Source organism: Leptosomus discolor, chromosome 1 (assembly GCF_034619465.1).
Source record: "Leptosomus discolor isolate bLepDis1 chromosome 1, bLepDis1.hap2, whole genome shotgun sequence".
NCBI lineage: Eukaryota > Metazoa > Chordata > Aves > Leptosomiformes > Leptosomidae > Leptosomus > Leptosomus discolor.
The window spans coordinates 155,440,118-155,454,260 of NC_141391.1; the positions used below are offsets into that span (position 1 = coordinate 155,440,118).

The 14,143-nt window shown below is 50.4% G+C and overlaps 1 protein-coding gene across 1 annotated transcript; it reads right to left on the minus strand.

The window, feature by feature from the left end:
* Positions 1-1,393: 1,393 nt before the first annotated feature.
* Positions 1,394-12,744, minus strand: ADCK2 (aarF domain containing kinase 2). Its single transcript, XM_086467917.1, has 8 exons — positions 11,824-12,744; positions 10,965-11,111; positions 9,325-9,453; positions 8,191-8,286; positions 5,887-6,138; positions 3,398-3,526; positions 2,755-2,808; positions 1,394-1,537 (listed from the first exon to the last, which is right to left on the minus strand). Exons 1-8 carry the CDS (start codon positions 12,742-12,744, stop codon positions 1,394-1,396), a joined length of 1,872 nt encoding a protein of 623 aa, XP_086324043.1.
* Between the last annotated feature and the right edge of the window lie 1,399 nt (positions 12,745-14,143).

A 14,143-nucleotide genomic window follows, 5' to 3' on the forward strand; every position in this document is an offset into this window, starting at 1 on the left:
TTAAAGCCGCCAGCCTAAAACTTAAAAGATACTCAACTCTACTGCTGCCTTCATCCTTAAGCGTTTGGAGATGGAATATGTAAGGATTAAAGGAAAGTACAGGAAATATATTAAGCAGAACCTAAACCTATTTTTCAGACTTCATTTATATATCATTAATCATTATTTTATAATCGCCATAAACCAGCAGATTGTCTCCTTACATACTTTCTCTTCATTGCTTAACCATCTGAAAGCAGACCACTGCAGACACCTTGTGCTCCTGCAGTTTCGCATACAGTATATCTGGGAATATAATTTGTGTTACTGTATTTCCAATCATTCACAGACTGTGTTTCTCACTATGAAGATACAGCCATAAAATAATTTTAATACCACTATTAAAATAACTGGCTGTAAAAGCCATGTATGATCTAGCTCTTTTGCTGGCTTTATTTAATTTTAAACATTCCCAATGTGTTTTCCATCCGTTAGGAAAATGCTTGGACTCCTTGTTTTGCAGACTAATGGAAACAAAACCCAAGAATCTGCATATTAGTTAAGGTTTTGAGTTGACTAGGGTGAGCAGGGGAAGGGTAGTAGGAAGGGAGCACACAGAGGGAAAAAGAAGAGACTTTTTTTTTTTTAAAAAGCTTCAGGAAAAGAAAACTAAGACCAGTACAAATATTCCCAAAAGTTGTTTTTTATTATGGAATTAGCTTTTCTGCCTAGGCAAGTATTTTCTTTAGCTGTTAATAATCCAAACTCCTATAGTATTGTGCTAGAATACAGAAGTTTGAAAAAAAAAAAAAAATCAAATTGACTGGTCTGGTTTTGTCCTACAGAATTACTAAGAACAGACCACTCCATGCAGGATCTCAGGACACTTCTACAATAAAAGTAGAAGTTAAAAGTACAAAGGACAAAAAGGTTTACTGGCATTTTTCAGCCTGAATGAGTTGCTTAGGTGGTGTTAGAACGTCATTTCTCATACTGCAGGGACAGGTAAGTCAGTAAATTAAATATTTAACCTGATACAGTTCAAAACAGACTTGATCAATAAACATCTTCTTGAAGACTTTTGGACAAGACTGCTTTTCTCATCAGGCTGCAGTGATCTTGTGCACCCAAACTACATGGTATGTCAGTTTAAAAAACTACCAGAGCACATGAGCTCTTAGAACTGTGTAAGGAGTCAGAACTCTATAATTCTGCAAAGTCTTACTGGTTTCTGGAACAGACCTTCTAATCGTCCCGTGCCTGGGGCTTGGCTGAAACAACTGAAGGCAACGTTAATGGAGAGTAACCACCGCATGGCATTTCCCCGAGACACGTGTGACTTCTCACCTTCGGCTTCTTTCTCTGTCAGCTCACAGATTGCCCTGCACAGTGAGAGGGCAGCAGCCACGAGAGTCTATTCGAGGACAGAAGCTGCAGTTTTGATGAGCAGTGGTTTAGCTGCCTCTAGGATGTCCAGTTCAGGGTCCAGTGAACGACCAAGACCTTCCAGAACCATGATGGCAAAGATGATGGAAGCAAAATTGCTCTCAAGCTTCACCTAGAACGACAAGTGACTGAATGGACTCAGTGGACCTTTCCTCTTCTGGGCCCATTCCACAGAGGTACCAGCTCTGGCTGAGCTGAGAGGGAAAGGAAGAGGCAGGGGAGAGCATACACACATCTGATACTATACTGCAACTCCATCACTTGGGAGTTTCAGAACACCCTGAAATCCAGCAGCAGGCCCAAATAAAAACCAACCAACAGTTTCAGGGTAAGTGCCCTAAGGGAACCCAAGAGTTTGTTTTTAAGTTCCAAGAAGGGGAATGGGATTTTTTTTTCCTTCCATAGCGCAATAGCAGGAGCTTAGGAGAGCTCACCATTGCTAGCGTAGTTATAAGCTGCAGTAGTATCTAACGTGCTTGAACACATGCACTTGTGTAAGGGGGAGCTCACCCTCTGAATGGCCACGAGAGACCCCCACAGATCACAGAGAAAACGATCCTCTGCTCTGCATGTGAACAAACAACTCCCCAATTTGAGCCAGGCACCAGTATGGCTTCAAGGCATACCAGGGCACTAAGAATTCGTGGAGCTGGGAGAACTTGCTTTGTAAGGGCCTAAATTACATTTCATGTTATTAGAAACCAGCTTAATGAGGCTTAATGACAAAAAGCTCTAACCAAGGAATGTTTAGGGGGGCCCTTTGCAGGCTGGGCAGCCCTGTGGCTGACAACCTTCTCATCCCCTCTAGTTCAGGCCACCATAGCTCTGTTGATATCCAAAGTTGTTTGCAACCATAGAAAGTTGTCCCACAAATAGTTATCAGTTATAAGAAGGAATCTCTGTTCTGTGAGCAACTCCTCACTTCTAGGGCCTCTAACAAACCAGTAAAATGGCCTAGTGTCGTTACATAACCCCCCCCGCCATCAAGAAAGAGGTCTAGGGAAGAAAGTATGCACCGATACACAAGTGGAACATATATTAGATTTCATTTTCTGCTTCTAAGGGACTATAAAAAAAAAATAGGAAAAACTATGCGTTATACAGCAACATCCCTTTTAGTAAATAATAGCAACCATTAAATGCAGTATTAAGACAAAACCCAACAAAACTGGGTGGAAGGGTGTGCATCAAGGCCTGAGAAACAGTATGCCTGCAACACCTGGATCCATTCCTGCAGTCTCCCTCCTTGTCAGCCCTTCATGTTCCCCGTAGTTCTCCATCCCCAAATGAACCTCCAGCTATCGAAGGCAGACAGTGACAGGACCTCACCTTATGGGTCATCAGTAGTTTAAAGACATTTGAGAGGAGACTGGCCACCTGAAGCTGGAATACAAAAGGAGAAGTTAACAACTGATCAGAAAAAACTGTGGTCAAGAAGACTGAGCCGTGTGAGTGACAGGCAGGATTCTTCTAAGTGTTTGTTAGCAGTTAGTTCTGGTGGTGGGACAAGATTATCAGGCTGACAACAGCCAACATCATGATCCCCCCCACCCCTCCCAGGCTAAGTTGTTCAGCTGTGACCCATGGTGCTGCTTACGTGCCAGCCCAGGAAGGCTGAGAATGTCTGACCTCACAGCAGTACACTAACTTGCTCAGTACCACCACACTACGCTCTCCGAAGTGATCGGGCTGGCCTTGGCTAACAGGACGCAAGCTGTAACATCAGGCCCAGCAGCTCCTCACAGGGAACGGCAGATGTTAGAGATTTATAAAATCAAAACCATGTTCTTTTAATGAGAAGGGAATAAGAAAGGATTTTATGGACTTTTGCCGCACTTGAGAGACTAAAAGCGCCCAGTACTGGTTGGTGGTGCTGATGCAATCAGAGCTGGCCTTTCCACATGGATCACTCTGAAAGCCAGGTTGCTCTGAATGACAGGTAATGAGGGTGGGCCGCTGTTTGAGCACTTGCCTTTCCCAGGGCAATGGTGTTCCCCCGGACCTTGGTCACTAGTTCCGCCATCTCAGCTTTGAATCGCTCGATATCCTGGCACTGGTTAGCACGAGCGTGATGAAGGATCAGCTCTGCCACTCTCTCCCCCTATGAAAAAAGTCGAAAAGGAAAATCAGAACTTGATCACTGGTGCCAGCAGGCCTACAGCGAGCTGCATATCATCATCCCTCAAAGGCCTCTGCTGCACAGGTCCCTGGAGGAGGCACACCGCCCTGAGAACACCCATGGCCATGCTTTCCCATTCCAGCAACAGAGACCCAACGAATCAACAGAAGGAGCAGGAAGACCAGAACTGGTCCAAAAGTCTCAGCTGGTATCTGACAAAACCCTGCTTATTTTTCTTGCAGGCCTTGTAGAGTAGAACACAACAAAGATATCTCTCAGACAGTCAGGAGAAGTTTCAGGGGAAAAAATAAAACTCACAGCACTGGCATTTTCTCCTCAACAGAGGAGATAATGGTGTAAAGAAGGGCATGTATTAACCTCCCTTGCAGGCTAAGTCCAACCTTCCATTTGCGAACTGCAGAGGAAGAGTGAACTGATTCTACACCAGCAGATGCTTGGTGAGAACAGGGGGGAGCCATATCCAAGCTACACTTGTAAGAGGCTTTACAGTGCTTCTTGGAAGCAACGTACACAGAGGCCCCAGGTTTGGCAACGAGACTTGGTGTAGAAGTTTCGCACCTGTGGATCACAAATTACACCCAGCCTGAGCCATGAAGGACTTGCAGTCAAATGTTTGCAGTTTTTGCTTTAGTAGCTGAGAATTAAGTCTGGTGGCACAGGATGGGCCCAAATACACAGCTTAGCACTGACTCCTTGGTATGCTTTGGCAGATTAAACAGACCAAGTTAAAACACGTGCCCCTTGACATACGCTGCTGAGCCATCCAACCCACAGCTGAGAAACAGCAACACGCAAGTATGAGCACAGATGACACCAAGCTGGGTGGAAGTGTCAATCTGCGTGAGGGTACAGAAGCTCTACAGAGCGATCTAGACAGGCTGGATCACTGGGCCAAGGCCAATTCCGTGAGTTTCAATAAGGCCAAGTGCCGGGTCCTGCGCTTCTGCCATGACAACCCCCAGCAGCGCTACAGGCTTGGGGAGGAGTGGCTGGAGAGCTGCCAGGCAGAGAGGGACCTGGGAGAGTTGATCGACAGCCGGCTGAACATGAGCCAGCAGTGTGCCCAGGTGGCCAAGAAGGCCAACGGCATCCTGGCCTGTATCAGGAATAGTGCTGTCAGCAGGAGCAGGGAGGTGATCATTCCCCTGTACTCGGCACTGGTGAGGCCGCACCTCGAGGACTGTGTCCAGTTTTGGGCCCCTCTCTACAAGAAGGACATGGAGGTGCTGGAGAGGGTACAGAGGCGGGCTACCAAGCTAGTAAAGGGTTTGGAGCATGTCTCATATGAGGAGTGGCTGAGGGACCTGGGGCTGTTTAGTCCAGAGAAGAGGAGGCTGAGGGGAGACCTTATCGCTCTCTACAACTCCCTGAAAGGAAGCTGTAGTGACGTGGGGGTTGGTCTGTTCTCCCTAGTAACAAGCGATAGAACAAAGGGAAATGGCCTTAAGCTGCACCAGGGGAGGTTCAGGCTGGGTATCGGGAAGAATTTCTTTACTGAAAGGGTTGTCAGGAGCTGGAACAGCCTGCCCAGGGAGGTGGTGGAGTCACCATCCCTGGAGGTGTTTAAGAGATGGGCAGATGTTGTACTTAGGGACATGGTTTAGTGGTGTTGACAGAGCTAGGACAAAGGTTGGGCTTGATGATCTTGAAGGTCTCTTCCAACCAAAACTGTTCTGTGATTCTGTGATTCTATGCTTGTCCTCAGAATGAACAGGAGACACTAGCACTGGATTCTCTAGTCCATCTGAGAGTGTATTTTAAGTAAGCAGGAAGGAGGATAAAGCAGTTCCCCTTACACAGAGGAGCCTGGCAGAGGCCAGAGCCCCTCACCCCCACCTGTTTTGCTTCCTCTTCTCTACAGACACTGACACAACAGCAAAACGGAGGATGGCATATGGGCTTTCCAGCAGCAAGGCTGCAGAAGGGAATGTGCATGGAAGACTCAAGATGTTAATCCATTCCCTCCTCTTCTCTAGCAAAACCTGGCAGATTCTGCAAGTCTCAAACGCAAGTGGCTCCCAGGGAGTCCTAACTTGCACCAGAAGCACTCCTCATCAGGGAGTGGCAGCCACTGCTTCCCATTTAACACCTTCCATTTCCTGGGCCACTGAAATCACTCCACTCTGGCAGCCTCCTTGCTGTAGCTGAACATCTTATCCCTACGTCTGGTACAGCTTCCATGCTAGCAAGTCTCCTCTCCCCTCTTAGGCAGGGAGGATTGGAAGGGGAAATACAGAGAAAACAATCACTTTGGCCATCAGACTCCTCAGCTGTCTCCCTTCCCCAGTCTCAGCTCCCCAGCCCCATGACAAAGGCCTCACCTGGCCCTGGACCACAGCCGTGAAAACAGCCCGGAAGTTCTGCATGTCAGCGCTCTGCAGCTCCGCCACGATCCCCGCGTCCAGCAGCACCAGGCAGAGCCGCCTGAGGGGCGGCTGCACTTCCACCACGAGCGTGTCACACAGGTCCACAATGGCTGTCTGCTCCTTGCAGCTGGTGCTGACATGGGCCGTGCCTTGAACCAGGATGTTCCCAGGGTGCAGGTCAGCGTGGACAAAGTTGTCAACAAAGATCTAGAGGACGGGCAAGTCTTAGAGCAGCTCGTTCCAACCAAACCTGCCCATGCCAAAACTCCCAGGCCAACAGCAGAGGTTGGTTTCTGGTCTGCTCGCTGTCATTACTAACATGCATCACCTTAGGCAGCAACACAGCAAGTGGCTTCTGCTGGAGACCAGCTGTGCTGAACCGCATGGGTGCTGCTCACTCCGGGGGAGTCAGCAGAGCTGTGCAAAGCAATCCTGTGTGTTTGCTGGAGGTCAGGTAGGACAGCCAGGGGTCCCAGCAGGGAACAGTAGGGCTCTTTTTGGCAATTAACCCTAAACTAGGGGCACACTGGTGGGCCTTTGCAAAGAGTAACGCGGTAAGAATAGGCCATTTGCCGTTCGGTGGCATGGGTTATAGTGAATGGTTAAGTTTGTCTAGTCCAGGACATCGAGCCACAGTACAACTGTATCGAAATGTACGGAAAACAAGTTAAGGGAAGGGGAAACAAATGTTTGTAGAGCTTCTCTGCCTCTGCTAGCAGTTAGCACCAGAAAGACTAGCAAGAAGGCAAGCACAAGACAGTATTTCTGCACTAACCCTCCTGGCCACCTGGGACTGCAGGACTTCCTGCCCTGAGGAGGTTATCTTTGTATTTCATGGACTTCTCCTATGAATTTGTCCAATTGCCATGTAAATAATTAGAGCTGTGTGAAAAAAGATAATTTTTTTTAGGTGTTTCCTGAAAAAATGTCCTCTGATAATTTTATGTCCTCTCCATTGTCCTCTTTTGAGAAACCATACACAACAGATCCAGATACACTCTCATGCACTCATGACTGTGTATATCTGTCATAAGCTACTCATTTCTCTCCTTCCCAGAGTTAAGAGTCTAAATTATTTCACCATTCCAGCATGGAAGCCATTCTACACCAGTAATCATCCTGGCTGCCTTCCTCTGTGCCTCTTCTAGTTCTATTAAAGCCCTTGAAATGGAGGGTCCTGGACAGCAAGGGACTAGAACTGCACAGAGTGTTCAAGACAGGTATTTGTTTTACTACAGCCATAATGCTGTTTCTTTGCTCTTTCATTCTTTTCTACTCCTAAAATTTGGGGGTTTTTGCTTTGCTCCTAACCATTGAATCCAATGTTAGCATTAGAACTATTCTAGTTCCACCATTGGTTTTCTGAGTGGTAAAAGCTGTTTCAGAGTCTGTCCTACTACACGGAGTCAGAACTGCAGGCCTCATCATTGCCCTAGCCTGACGTTGCAGTTATCAGCTCAATTTCATCTGACACTTACTGCCCACGCGCTCAGCGCTGCGAGGTTCTTTTGCAACTCTTCCCTGCTAGTTCTCCTGGCTCCTCACGAGACAATTGTGTCACCTTCTCAACACTCCTTTCCAGATCATTTGTGATTATTTCAGCCACAGAAGTAGTAGTCAGCCAGAAGCTGAATCATAAGCTGAATCTGGCCAGGTTTCTGTTCTTTACTCCATATTTAGTTCTTCCTGAAGAAAAGGGCAGTTTTGGTGGAGGAGTCAGTAAATGAAGAATCTAGCTAGCTGTTTTCCCTGTGAGTTGCATCCATAGTCTCTGCAGAGAGCATGATATTTGCTAATTGCACTGCACCTTATAGTACTTGGGCAATATGTGAATATTCATTAAATGGATTAGTGGGTTTCCTAAGCAGTGCACCGATGAAGTTGCATAGGATGACCCTGCTGTATGCAACCAGATCGTCCTTCAGCGGTGGAAAAAGCTCCACGTCAAAGTCCACAGTACTGGCATATCTAGCCCAGGCTTTGCTCAGACCTTGTCACATTGCACACGCAGTACAGACCCTCCCTCTGCCAGTTCAGGGGCTGCAGTGCCCCAGCAGCCCCACTCCTGGGTTACCGTGAGACACCTGGCACCTGCGGGCTGGCTCCAAAAGGCACAGCTCTGTCTTTGAGTCCATGGGGAGAAGGGCAGGAGACGTTGAAGCAAACAGGTTCTCTCTTTAGCCGTATTGTCCTATTACCCCAACTGAATAGCTTCTGCAAGAAAACGACCCTCACTTCCACCCTCAGCCAAGTGCCTACCATCTTTAGGAGCATGTCCATGCCCATCTTTGCCAGTCTCTGCCTCAGCTCTGTGGCAATCTCCGCATGCAGGTAGCGTGAAATAGGCTCACTCTCCTGAAACAAAGACAGAGCTGGAGTCAAATGCACCCTACGTCCCACCTTCAACCACACCTTTACCTAGGTGCCCAGCGTTGAGGGAAGGTGGTAAGAACAGCCTAGAAAGGACCTGCTCAGTAGAGGCTGTACCTACTGTGGTGGAGAACATGAGAGAAGCAAGGGTTTGTTCTTTGGAAAGGGGGTGATACAGCCTGGGGCAGAAATATTCTTGCCAGGATGACATGCACAAAAACTAAGGCTGAGAGTAGCTTTGGTCTGTTGTGGAAGGATATTTACGAAATAAGGGACATGTGAACAATCCAGCCTTTCCAGAGAATCTGAGCTGGGACGTACCGGAACTGCTGAAAGCATAAACAACTTCCGGTGCAGGGGGCACGAACATCTTACAGGTGCAGGAGAAGAGACAGCCGCCATTAATGACGCAGTTTTAATTTCTTGAAGAAGATGGGTGTGAACATTTGTGAACATGACTTGAACATGACTCGCAATGTGGCCAGTCAGGTTGGACTATGGGCTGTTATTTGCGATGAAGCCAATCAGTATTTATTGGGTGTGGTCGAGGGTTATAAATTGCACTGGAAACACGGAAATAAAGGTTCACTTGTTAGATCACATTGATCATGTCAGTGTCCTCACGCAGCTCCCGCAGTCTGCGACTCAAACGTCCACAAGGGAAGTGAGGCAAGCATCAGGAAGTGGCAGATCGCTAGGCCCCTTGCTTTGACCCACCACAGAGGAGAGCTGAAGCATGGTGTTGGTTTGCAAGGCACAGGCAAGCCCATGGTGGCTGGACACAGGGCTGGTCTGCTTGGTTTCAGGCCAAGTGCTCTATATGGAGTTGTCTGCCACCTGTCTTCTGCTTACAAACAGAGAGAGTGGAAGAGACGCTGAGGAAGGACACCAATCTCTTTAACGAAATAAGAGAAAAGCATCCTTCTGCCTCTGATTGCTCCTTCTCAGAAAAAGACCTCCTTGGCCTGTTCTCCTAAGGGCCTTCTCACTGATACCAGCGCTCCCAGACCCTGCAATTCTTACCTCAAATGTTTCCACTAGAACATCCGCCGTTACCAAAGGCCGAAGGGGAGTTGGAAACTTCACAAAATCGACATCTAGGAAATTTTGTCGGAAGCGCTCCAGATTTCTGGCTTCATAGCGCAAGTCAATCTCGAAGGGAGAAAAAGAAAAGGCAGGTTGGAAATTAGATGCAATTAGGATCAGATCTTCAGGATCCTGTATGAGGATATGACTGTACGGTGCAATACTTGATACAAACAAAACTAGTCAGAAAGCCAGAATGAAAACAAGATAGAGTGGTGCTTCTCACATGGTTCTAGCTTTCCTGATGGAAGACTAGAGTAACAGACTGAGTAATGGATGGCCCACAACCCAGCACCTTCAGAATACGGGTGACTTACTATAGGTGAGGTGTCTCAAAAAAGACCAGGACTGTGTTATTGTCAAGGGTAAGACAGATCCTGAACCAAAGCTTACCATGCAAATAGCAAGGCAGGCAGGCTCGAACCGCAGCCCTAGCCTCGCTTTACAGATAGGCAGCCATAGCAGGAAGAAATTTAATGTAACACGCACAAAACAATCCACTACACAAAGTCCTGGCCTCAGCTCTTCAGTGATCCAGTGCCTCGACACAAGGGCATCTCTGCTGCTCAAGGAGGCAGGGTAACCTCGCCTCACCTCTCTCATCTGGCAATGGGAAATATGCCAGGAATACTTCTTGGTCTTTCGAAGAGAAATGAAAGGAAATTACAACAAGCCCATCAGACGCTCTCCTAATCCTCAGTCTTGAGCGCATCCACCAAAAGCTCTGCCAAACTAAACTGGTACTAATGACCTCGAGTCACATCTGAATACAGTCAACAGTTTACAACATGGATTTACTGCACAGATTTTTTTCAACAGTAGAAAATAACTAAGGCTTTCAAAAGCTTGTGACAGACTTCAGACTCTGCAATCTAGACAGAAAAATGAAATGAGCAGATAATGGCTCATTTTAATAGAACCTTAAGCTTAATTAAGCCTGTAGTGAAATCTTTGTAAGTTTGGTAGTAAGGATATTTCACAACTGTGTCTTTTAGGACATTAGTGAATCAGGGTGTTTTCAGATCTATTTGCAAAGCTTAACTTTACCGATACTACGAGTCTGATGACAGCACAATATAAAATGTATTATTAACTTATGTAAATGTATATTAGTTACACCAATATATATATACCTCAGTGCTAACAAACATGACCAGCGAGTATAGGCTGCAAACATACACGTAGGATTGACGAGTAAAAACACCTGTCTGAGCACTTGTTTGGAGATGCTTTTCCTAAGAAGAGGTCTCTCACCAGTGTTTATCTTTCACGAGGTTGCAAAAAGGACTGCAACTGTGGCTAACTGGCTGTTCAGGCTATCCACCGAAAACATGCTCAAAGTCTAAAAAAGACTTAGTTTTTTCATTGCTTTGCCTTCTCAGTCTGTGAGCATATAAGCTTTCCTACAGTAACATTACGTGATTGATTAGAATAAAGAACATAACGGAAGAACAAGCAAGCCTTCATCTAACCCTTTAAACAGTAGCGGTATGAACAGAGTTGGAGCCAGCCATCAGCAGGACAGAGTTCTTTGGTAGTTCTGTTTCAGTACATGGGGACCATGGCATGGCACGCACCTGCTGAATCATAAGCTTCTCAAACTCCTCCACAATCTCTGTCAGACTGAGCCACTTGAATCCAGGGAGAAGTCCAATGATGTGGCTGCCCATCTTCATGAGAAACAGATCCATCTGGACTTGATGGACCAGCCCAGGGTGCAGGACCTGCGCAAGAATGAACAGTGGCAAGATCAGCTCCCCAAACACTCCATTTCAAACAGCTTGAGTGATACACTCCAAATAGGCAGAACCCAGCCTATTAGCCTGGGAGCTAACAAGGCTTCCCCAGCTAGTCCTCAGAATTCACGTTTTGCCATGGATTAAGTTGTAAAGACACATTTTATAACTGTCAAATGGCATAAATCTGTGCTGGAGAGTTCAGTCTCACCCAATCCTATTTTCCACTGCTTTCACGTTCCCACCCTCTCCCTGCCACGTAGCATCAACACGTATTTGGAGCGGCTCGAATATAAACTTTTTAAATAAACTTGCTGGAAAGAACTTCTCTTCCAGATTTCTTCATGTGAGCAGAAAAGGGGTTTCACAGTCTGGAAGGTGAAACCAATCTTCATATTAATTCTCTTAAGGTCAACTGGGCACTCGCAGGCATCTCTGGTATCCACATACCACGTCAAACAGTGCCACAGGCAGTATGCACACAAGCTCTCCAGGCTGGGAAGAGCTGGGGCCACCACAAGCCTGGATTGCAGCTGGCTGGAACCAAAGCGCTGAGAAAAGACAGCAAGGGAGACGAGCATCCCTTTTCTCGCTCTACCTGGCTCTAGCCAGCTGCTTATCGCAATGGGAATTAAAATCTGATCGGCCTCATCCAGCATGCTCCATCTTCACACATCTACCAGTCAGATGTATGACTTACTTTAATGGCTACAGGCGTGAGATGTCTGGCTGATGAAGGATTTGGATTCAGGAGCGGTTTCGCCATCTGCTCTGTAACGGACACCCCACTCACAGGACTTCCCCGGGAGCAGTCTGCTGGGCTCAGCTCCTCCCGGCTCCTCTCGTCCCACATCTCCTTGCTCTTCCTCCTCCTCAGCCACCTGAAGAGGCCTCTAAAGCCTGACACTTCCCACGCTTCGAAAGAGGACCAGAACTCCGAGCGTCGCGCTAGCTCCTTGGCCTGGGAGCCGGCAATAGCCGTCAGGTCAGCATAAGCTTTATACACCTGGGCGACGCAGCCCGAGCCCACCGGCTCCCGGCTTTGGAACTTGAGGATGCTCGTCCAGTCCTCGCCGAAGGCCTTCCTCAGGAGCTCGTCCGTGTGGCCCCACGGGTGGGGGCTCACCTCAACGTGTAGCTTAGAAAACTCATCACAGAAGGCCTCGGAGAAGAGGTCCCTCCGGGTGCTGGCCCACTGGCCCAGCTTAACACAGGTGGGGCCGGCAGCCTCAGCCGCCCTTCGCAGCAGCCGCAGCCACAGGGCGCCCAGGCCGGGCCACAGGCGGCTCAGCGGATAGAGCAGCAGCAGGGGCCCGAAGCGCAGCAACAACCCGCAGGCCCGCAGCCCCAACCGCAGCCCCAGACCCAAGCGCCGCAGCAGTCCCCGGGGCGGCCTCTCCGGGCAGCGCTCCCCTACCCACACCGGTCCCCTCTGCCCCGGCCTCTCCTTCCAGCCGGTCCCAGCGGGCACCGCCAAGGCCACCGCGACCCAGCGCCCGGCACGCAGCCCCCCGCGCCCCGCCACCGCCGCCCAACCGGACAGCGCCCCCCTCGCCCCGGCGGCCCGCCCGAGGAGGGGGCGCGGGAGCGGCAGCAGCCGCACAGCGCCGCCCGCCACCATCCCCCGCCCGCTGCCGTTAACGGCCGCGAACGGCGGGGCGGGAGGAAGGCAGGCGGGCGGGCACAGCCAATCAGCGCCGGCGGACGGTGTCGGCCCGCCCCTTAAAGGGACAGGAGGGAAGGAACGTCCGGGGACTGTTCCCGCCTCGGAGGCGGCAGCTGAGCCCTGTGAGGGGAAGAGGCTGCCTGAGCTGTAGCCTCCCGAGTGGGAGCGTCCCCTCGGGGTCAGGCTATGCCAGAAGAGGGCGAGAAGCCCCTTCCCTCTTGCCTGCACCCGTCTCTCCCTTTCGGGAGCTTTCGCGTTAGGTGAGCGCAGCCCGGCCCCGGGCGCGCTGTAGGGGACGGGCACCGCCAAGGTGCTGCCGCAGCTCGCCTGGTGCGGGGAGGCTTCGGGCTGGGAGCTGTGGCCTTTCACACTGGAAGTTGGGTTGGTTCCCAGCTTGGGGGGTGTGTTACTAACGCCATACTTTACTCGGAGAAGAAAAAAAATAAAAAAATAAAAAAATAAAAATCCCCTTTCTGGTATTTTTAATGGGAACCAAAAGCCTGTAGGAAGAACTAATCCACTTCCCCATCCAGATCCCTCCCTCGCTTTAACGGGTAGCTCAGGCCTGACCAAGCAAACCCCTGTGCCCCCCCAGGGAGCCGGGTTACGCCCAGCGCGGGGAACAGACCCGCCGGTGGAAACCCCTTCGCGGGCTCGAGGTTCTCCCGGGAACCGCCTGGGAGCTGATCAGACGCCGTGACCGGTTCCTTCACCAGCGGGAGTAACCGGTGCCGTTTTGGTAGCAAGCGCGAGCTTTCTACCTTCCCCCGGGTATTTCTGTTTGCAACCAGAAAGGCGTCCTGCGCCCCCATCTCTTGTTTTTTAATTTCTGGCCTTGCCACCAGCCCCGGCCTTGCCCCCCGTCCCGCCGCCCGGGATGGGTGCGGGCAGCACAGGCCGCGCCGGTCCCCGGAGCAGGGGAGCGGGCGGGGTTGCCCTGGCGACGGGGCGGGGCGGGGCGGTGCTCCCGCCGGAGGGCGGCCGGGGCCGGGGCCGGGGCTGGGGCCGGTGCCGGCGGGGGGCGGCGGCGGCAGCAGCAGCGGCGGGGCGCTGCATGGCGCGGCGGGCGGGGAGCCCCCAGCCGCGCGTCCGCACGCCGCCAGCCCGGCGCCCGGCGCCGTCGCCATGCCGGGGCACGGCCCCTTACCCCCGCCACCGCCGAGGAAGGTAGGGGGGTGCGGAGGGGCCCGTGGTGGGGCGGGCGTTACCGGGGGAGAGCGGGCAGAGGTGCTGGGACGGCAGCCCGCCGCTGCCTGCACACCGCTCGTCTCCCGTGGCGGGCGCGGAGGATCGGTGCCGCTCCACAAACTCTCTTAATTCCTTTTTTTTTCCTTCAGCCCCCAAATTGGCTTTT